At 33.5% G+C, this 9,064-nt stretch overlaps 1 protein-coding gene across 1 annotated transcript; it reads right to left on the minus strand.

Moving 5' to 3' along the window:
• Nucleotides 1-2,243: 2,243 nt before the first annotated feature.
• LOC102591946 (uncharacterized) lies at nt 2,244-8,016 on the minus strand. Its single transcript, XM_006338753.2, has 5 exons — nt 7,738-8,016; nt 4,567-4,663; nt 2,942-2,996; nt 2,740-2,852; nt 2,244-2,614 (listed from the first exon to the last, which is right to left on the minus strand). The coding sequence occupies exons 1-5, from the start codon at nt 7,873-7,875 to the stop codon at nt 2,610-2,612; spliced, it is 408 nt and encodes a 135-aa protein (XP_006338815.1). The 5' UTR covers nt 7,876-8,016; the 3' UTR covers nt 2,244-2,609.
• Nucleotides 8,017-9,064: the final 1,048 nt, after the last annotated feature.

Genomic DNA, 9,064 nt, shown 5'->3' on the forward strand with positions numbered 1-9,064 from the left:
ACACTAAGACTACAATTCTAACTAGTATTTATAGTTTTCACAGACTGTACTGCGGAGGATTGTTCGGCGACATTAGTCGAGATCGCCGATGAACTCGGTGATCCACCTTTTGGTCAGCTCATCGCCTTCAGTGTCTTGCCTTTAGCATCCTCGCATTCTAGATCATTGGGCGGTACAGTACTGCTTCGCGGAACTGATCGGCGACTCGCCGACTACTTCTTTCCTCGCCTTTTGATCCACTTCCTTCAAGGCTTCGCGTACTGGAACGAAGGGCGGTTCATGTCATTTCGGCGACTCGCCAAGTTGAACTCGGCGATCCGCAGGATTCCATTTCTTGTTCTTTTCAGCCCTATTTGCTCTGATTTGCGCCTAAGTGTCCATGCTTCCATTAAAACTTCAAATACCTGAAACTTCATCATTTTAATCAGGTATTGAGATAAAACAAGCATTCAATGACACTATTTCTATTAAAATAAAGCCCTAAATGAGTCCAATTTGTGGACTCATCACAAAGCATCTTGCATCTCAAGGAAAGTTAGCTTGTTAATACAAAAGGGGAAATCTTATTAATATCCTAGGAGGCCATTGGGATGTTTTTAGAGCACATCTTGTCTTTATTAAGTCATGAGAACAAGCATCCGCGGACCTTACAATTTGTTAGGGATTGCAATCGGATTCATATTGTTGGTAACAACCTTTTGATCTCATCCATTGCATGTGTGACCTTACCATTGACAACCCCACACATTTCCTCCATAGAACTAACTATTGCTTCCATCGAACCCTTCTAATTAACTTCCTTACGTAACTCTTATGTCATGGTTTTACTATCTCCTATTGAAACAGGTCAAAGAATCATAAGCTCTGATACTAATGATACATTTCTAAATTTGGATATAACCTTAGAAAGAAATATTGTAGCCCAAAGGACAAATTGAGAAGAATTGTCCTTGAACAGCTTATCCCAGACTTAATTGAGACAACAATATGAGATAAAGAGAGAATAATTATATTGATCTTGTAACATTTTTCAGGTGATTACAATGAATGAAATATGTGACTATTTGCGGGTGGAGTGGGGTGGGGAATGAATAATGAATCTAAGAGTTAGTTCTAACCAATTGTAACAACTTGTAATAACTAATGGGACCACGTCTAGCTCACGTGCATCTGCTTAACAACGTCCAACGGATCCTTTTTCATTAAGAGGAAGTCTGTCAAAATGGTTGTATCAATTTTCTTGGGAGACTAATGTTAAAAGTAAATCTTCATTCAGAGACTTGAGACAACAATATGAGATAACGAGAATAATTCTATTGATCTAATTACCTTTGTTAGATGATTACAATGAATGAAAGATATGATTATTTAACTAAGGAATTCGCAGGTGGGGTGGGGTAGGGTGTGGGGGAAGGAATAATGAATCCGATAGTTAGTTCTAACCAACTGTAACAACTTATAACAAGTAATGGGACAACGCGCAGCTCACGTGCATCTACTTAACAACTTCCAACTAATCCCTTTCCCATAAAAGGGGAAGTCTGCCAAAAGGATTGTATCAATTTTCGTGGGAGACTAATGTCAAATGTAAATTTTCATTCAGAGACGTTGTAAATCAGCTTTTGGATAAATTCTACTTAAATATTTTAGCCACAATGGATTTGCTTCCATTCTTAGTATGCCTTACTGGAAGCATTTCATAATATCCTACGTAATATGTAGGCATTTGAAATATTGCAGAACCATCTAACTGTTGACCTAAACTATTGAGTATTTGAGATGTAAACAAGGCAATCTTGCAACAAAATTGAGGCCACCTTATTGGGGCTTTCCGGTTGACTTGTGAGTTAAAACTGATAATCTATGTCTGTAGCTTAACTTCACTTGAGCACATGTAGATGTTGAGGAGCGACTGACTATAATTTGAACAAGGATCAAAACAATCAATTGTCGATGGACAAAAGGCAGAGCAAGAAAGCCTTAAATCTTTGCTTATTTAATGACTTGGATGGGACCAATGTTTTATGGATATTAAGAACTTGATATACTTGATGATACAAAAGGAACTGAACCTTCATCAAAATGACACTTCTGATTTTCCAAGTTGCTGTAAAAATGGTTGGAGCAATGTAATACAAGACTCTAGGGAACACCTCCACTGCAAAGCATCTTGCATCTCAAGGAAAGTTACCTTTTAAATACAAAAGGGGAAATTTTATTAATATCCTGGGAGGTCATTGGCATGTTTTTAGAGCACATCTTGTCTTTATTTAGTCATGAGAACAAGCATTCGCAGACAGTAGTAACCAGAAAAAGGAGGCAGTATCTCATAAGTCCTAAAATAAATTTTCACATATATGGAATATTTCCAGCCAGACTGTTTCCAAAAGCCAAAAGATGCACCCGAGACAATGCTCCAAGAATATAGCACTCTAGAAGCTATCAGCCTAACCGTGGAGCTTTAGCAGCAGGTTAACTTGCATTAAATATCATTTCACTATGTCAATCTCTTTTTAGCAGTTACATTATGTAGCACTTGATATAGCTTCAAGCTTGCTCTTCCTGGTACATCACTCCACAGTTTGAAGCTCTTCCGGAAGCTGTTTGATTCAAACTGCAGCCAAAAAAGTCCAAACAAGACAGATTTACATATCTAGACTGAAATTCAACTACTATTCTTTTAGAAGCATATTGGCGGACTACTCGTCCCTAATCAATGTCAGCTTGACTAATATCTACCTTCAGGTTCATCATCCCGTCTCATGAAATGAAATCCCATTATATATCGGTATTCACCCGTCCCAAGGCAACGAGAACAGTATCCAAGCCCACTTCCACCACAACTCTTGCACCTAGAAGTATGCATTAGATTATGGGATCCCCAGCAGCTCAAGTAATAATATCTACAATGTGGAAGAAATTGAATAACTTGATACCTCACCATTTTGGCCATTCTCCTCTTGGAAGCATTTCTAGGTCCACAAAGTTAGTCCTCCCTGCATCAAGTGAATTGTATAGGAAGTCAATTTAAGAAAAATTAACCAGATCATGGAGCATATACATAAATATAAATATGCGTATTTGTGAAACTATTTGGAGGGAAAATAGTTGACTTCAGAGAATAGGTAACTAAGGAGTTACAGTAGACTAATTACCAAAATCCAAAATAATTAGGGAACTAAAAGTACTTCAAGCCCTATTGCGTAAAATGCCCCTCAACTATTTGAATAGGTACAAAATTACCCTTTATCCACCTTTCCACCTTCAAATATCCCTGACATTAACCTTTTGGCTAAAAACACCCTCAATGTAAACCTTTGGCTCATATTTGCCCTTATTTTAACAACTCCTCTAAAGTAAAATTATTAAATGTTTATTTATTATGTTGCCTAATCTGATTGGTCTAAACTTAATTCCTTCTCAAATAAATAATAAAAACTACATACGATTCATATGTTGACACGATAAGATTGAAAATAATATTCAAAAAAATATTTATTTCATGATACCTTCCTTTTGGCATATTTTAAATCAACCCCCAATGTATTATAATCCAATTCATAACTGGAGATCTAACTAAAATCGATACTCGCCCTGTCTGATTGTCAATCTAAAAAAAGATTATTAATTTTTATTAATATAAAATTTTCTATCGATTATCCAATTATCTTGCTCATTCCTACTTTTTATTCTCTTATTCTTAGTTAGGATATCAAGGATTCAAACTTGAAATGAACTTACATGTTCATATTCTTTTAATTTGAATTATTTTTATGGTGGGTGGGGATACCAAAAAAGGTTATTTTCATTATTTTATTTTGAATTTTGGGTACACGCAAAAGAAAAACTACAGTATACCTACATAGTTGCTTAATTAAACCATCTTCTATTGAACTAATTATTCATAAATGAATGTTGTTATTTTTCTCCCTTGTTTAATTTGTCATTAGTTAAATAAAATAAAAAATAAAAAATGGTGCACAAGATTCAAGAAAAAGAAAAGTGGGGAGAGGAAGTGATTGGGTGGGGGTGTAGATAGTAGAGGATTTATTTTAACTTACTATGGAACCCAAAATCAAGCCAAAGATATGAGTCTATATTAAGTAATTTCAAATTATTTTGATGGAGAAGGACCTAAAATGTCCTTAAACTATGGATTTGGTATAAATAAGGATATTTTAGAGCCAAAAGGTTGATGTTAGGGGTATTTGGAAGCCTAAAGGTGGATGGAGGCTAGTTTTGTACCAATTCAAATAGTTGAGAGACATTTTAGGCCCTTCCCCATTATTCTTATCTTATTTTAATTTTTTCCTTTTCTTCTGGCACTCTTAAGTTAAATCAAGTCAGTTCAAGCCTAACCAAGACCTCAAGCACCCAATGATGACAACACCATAGCTCAAAGGCAACACTAATGCATTTCGTGTTTTCAAGTGTTTCGAAAAAAAATTTATACCATCCTTGACTGTGAGATTAAATAGCATCAGATGTATGTCCCAATGCAAACATAAGTTCTTGTAAGTAACTCCGTCTTTTGTGTGTGTGTGTGTGAGAGAGAGAGAGAGGAACCTCTGCCATGGCAATGGTAGCACTCAACTCTGCCATTCCCTTTACAGACAACACAAGGAGGATCTGGCTGCTTTCTTCTTTCTTTGCGAACATTCGACTGCAACAAAGTTTACATTCAAATAAGGATAAAAAAAGGTAGCTTACATTCAATAATCGTACAACAGGAAAGTTCCAAATGCATGTGAAATAAGTATAGATGCCTGGCTCATACTGCAGGATTAGAAGTCGATTGTCCTAATCCATGATACATATGACTGTTCAACCTAAGCCCAATTATTGAAGTATTAAACATTGCTTACTTTAAAGTAAGTGTTATTAAGCTGTCAATGTGTTGATCAATTAGCCCAAACAGAGAACAAAACTCTTTTTCCCGACGAACCAAATCACTACCTCAATGATACATATACTACAAAACAAATCTTAAAATGCTCGATCAATCTTCTGATACTAGAATGGGATTCAAACCAACTTAAAACTAGACGATATGCAATTCTTAATCCGGCATACTGGATTACCATCTCAAATTTTGCAATTTTTACTGTAACGCTTCGGAAAAGGGATGTGGTATCTAATTTACCATGTAGACAAAGTTCACTATATCTCTCTATTTTACTATCATACCAAATTAACTCATTGCATGAGAGCGTTCTAGGAGAATACATGAAGCAATGTTGTAACCACCTAGAAGTTGGACCAATCTCCGGTTCCACCATCCATGAAAATGATTATTAAAAGTCAGAGAAGCTATTACGAAAGAATCTGTTAAGAAATATACCATTAGGAGTCATATCCATGGAAACTTTTTCCTTATTTCCAATAACAAGAATTTCAAAACCAGCATTTAGTTATATATAGGACTGATTATTTTGAATTATATTTTTTGGCAGATGAGTTTCAAGTTAAATGCATGTACACAACTTTGATTTCCAAATACAGTTTTTCAACTTAACTTCAAATACTACTTCTATTCAAATATCACATTTTTTATGTCCAAACGCCTACTTAAACTTTAGAACTAAATGTCTAACTACTCCAAACAGCAATACCAAACAAGGTTCCGATACATTTTCACATTTGAACTTTTATTAAGATTCTTCATGTAGAATACAGCTTCAAAATAAGTATTACAATACTAAGAGGTGTCACCCAATCAATTTTCTGATGCAAAGAAAATATACAAACAGGTTTATCACGTTATCGACATTGGATCTTTTGAAGGCCAATCAGTGGTTCATAAACTTTGTTCTTCTTCATTGTCCATTCAACAGTCACCCCAAAACCATAAATGGGTCAATCCTCAATAGCATAACTAATTTTTTCTACCAAGTCCAAACTTCAAACATTATCATTCCCGTATCTTAGTACCTGGGGATGTTGGCTTAGAGGTCAATAGAGTGGGTGCAAATCTCAGGGACTAGGGGTCAAATCTCTAGATATAAGAGAAAACTCGGTGACTTCTTCGTATCTCCCTAATCCTTGGTGAGTAGAGTTACCTGATACTTATGCTGGTGGAAGTAGTAGATACCTAGTGTTATAGTGAGCAAGCTAGTCCAGGCACCACCATAAAAAACAAATAGTGTTGAGGTTTCTTCATTCCTTAAATATGATAGTTAGACCTTGTAATAAGTTTGTGGATGTTGCCTAATGATTACTGGTATAAATTATAAAATATTCTTTTCTTGCCCACTGGCAACACCCTGAATACAAATAACTTACCAAAGTAAAAAAAACAAAGCTTTCCTGATAAACACTAATGTAATATCTTCTCTTTGACTTAAATAAGCAAGTGACTCTCTTCTAAGAGTTATCGTTCCAATCAAATTTTCCAATACTCTCTATGACACTACAGCAAAGGGATGCAGTCTCTGATTCAGTATCACCATATAAATTCTCCACTAAATGAATAGACAGATTTACACTATACTTTCTGGTTAAATTTGAATCCGTTTGTATTCTTATCCTATGATATTGTAAGGATCTGAGTTTCAATCAATTGAGTTAATTTCAGTAATTTGTTGCATGAAACAACGATGAGAGTAAAAATTGTTTAACACAGATGCACAAAGTCATGTTGTATTGTCTATATTGTGAAGAACCATATTTTTTTATGAGTAGGTTCTGATAAACTATATATAATATGGACCAAGTCCATGCCAACTATCAAGTGAAAAATAAATCTTGAAACTAAGAGCAGTAAGCAAAATCTGTTTAAGAGTATCCGAACCAAGTTTCAATATATTTCCACAACATTAAGTTCTATTAAACTATCTTCAATACAAAAACAACAACTATTATGTCTCAATCCCAAACTAGTTGGGATTGGCTATATGAATGCTCAATATTCGCTCTTGCTTCATTTGGAACCATTAAGATTCTAATGCTCAATGTAGCTTCAAAATAAACTTTATCACCATATGTGAGCAGGGGAAGATCTAGAGGGTGAACCCCCTAACCCCATAAGCAACAAATTACACAATATATATAAGGTATTTTTTTTTAATGTATATATATAGATTTTGAACCTTGACCAAAAAAATAGAGGAGTTGTTTAAGGATTCAAACTTCACTGGTTTCAAGTTTAAATCTCAAGCACTACATTTTTATTCTTTGAATTGTGGATGCACCAGCCATTCAATTTCTTAAAGAAAAGCAAGTATTCAACTAGGGTGGCAAAATCAAACCCAACCCATTCAACCCGCCTAACCAGTTTAAGTTTGGGTGGGTCAGGTCAACTCATTTCAACCCAACCCAAATTGGGTTCATAGGTAACCGGATGGAGTATGGACTCTAGAAAAATCTTGTCAAAATATTTTTAATTTTTTTTTTTAATTTGATATTTGTATATAGTCATAATAAAGAAAGAAAAAAACTTTATTAGGTACTAAAATAATTTAAAAGAACAAATAAAACAAGTAAAAATTGGATTGGGTTGGTCTTGACTCTGGAGCATAATGTAACCCATTATCTAACTCATTTTGAACCAAGCAAATTTGGATTGGATTTTAACCCAATTGTTGTCTCAACCCACTATGACCCGTCCAAATTTGATTCAACCCGCTCAATTGTTATCCCAATATTCAACGGTTGAATAACTGTTCTTATCAATTGTCCAACCCAAAGAGAATAAATTCAACGATAGAAATAAACAAAAACAGAAAGGGTTTAACTTGCCTCAGTTCTGACGACCCAAAATGGCTTTGAAACGGAAAGGAGAGGAGACAGCTTTGGTTTTGAAGGAAGGCCATTACTTAAATTTGGGGCTTCCCCTCGAATGGAGTTAACGAAACAAGTCAATGTTATCGCTCCCATATTGTAATGTTCCACACTCTCTGTTCTTGTCGTTTAAATAAATTCAACAAATTCGATTCGTCGCTCTGAATTAATTATACAACTGATAATTAAGCTCTCGTTTCATGTCACTCCCACGAGAAAACCTAAAAATATATCTTAGTAATTATGTTTGAAGCTAGATTATGCTACTTTAAATATTATTCTTCTTTAAAAAAATTCTCTGTTTAATTTGTTTGTTCTATTTTCATTTTCAGTTACTTTCAAAAGTTTATCTCTTTATTTGCATAAAAAATAGAAGTTCTTTTCTCATCTTTTTACAAATACTAGTTTCATTGTGTATTGTATATATAGCCTACGATGTTATAAAATAGAACTAATATTACTAAATTAAATATTTTTAGTAAATAATTATAATTTAAAGAACATAGGACAAGTGCTTTAAAATGATTAATACATATTGTTATAGAGTAACTTGTATTTTGAGATCAAATGACCAAATATTATTGAAACATTTCTAAATACATTCAAAGTTTAAATATGGGGAGAAAGTGACATTTCTTTAGTAGTATTATTATTTACTTAACTCAATTTTTTAAACAAATCTAACCAACAAAATTTTTAAAAAAAATATCAATACAAAAAATCACCAATAGTCTTTCATCTTGAGGTTATGAACATAAATGATGGACACCATTTAAGTATAATTTTTCTCTTAAATATTCATACTTCAGATTTAGTATGTGCATGACACTAATACGGATTACCATAAATATTTCAAAATTTTATTTTTATACGTAATTTATCCTTTACCAATTAATATTTGAGTAAGACGATCATAGAGAGGTAATTCTACAAAAAAAAAGGTATTTTATTGTTATAACGAATGATGGTTAAATTGATGTTTGAGTGTATGTCAAATATTTAGCTTGACCAATTCTTTCTTTTAGATATACATATATATTTAAGTAGCATAATTTAATTTTAATATATGAACATCATCACCTTTGGTGAAAAATATTTCATTTCTTTAAATGTCTACCTTATCTTTGTAGATTGTAGTCTTTTCCTTTTTCATGCAGCATGCATACCATATAATTGTTGTCTAATAAAAGTATCTAGTATCTTATAGAAGTTGTATCGTGATATAAAATATTAAACTTTTTCAATAATAAAATTAATAGATGAATAAAATTTAAAGTATTGTTTA

The sequence above is a fragment of the Solanum tuberosum genome, unplaced genomic scaffold, assembly GCF_000226075.1.
Source record: "Solanum tuberosum cultivar DM 1-3 516 R44 unplaced genomic scaffold, SolTub_3.0 scf00005, whole genome shotgun sequence".
Lineage (NCBI taxonomy): Eukaryota > Viridiplantae > Streptophyta > Magnoliopsida > Solanales > Solanaceae > Solanum > Solanum tuberosum.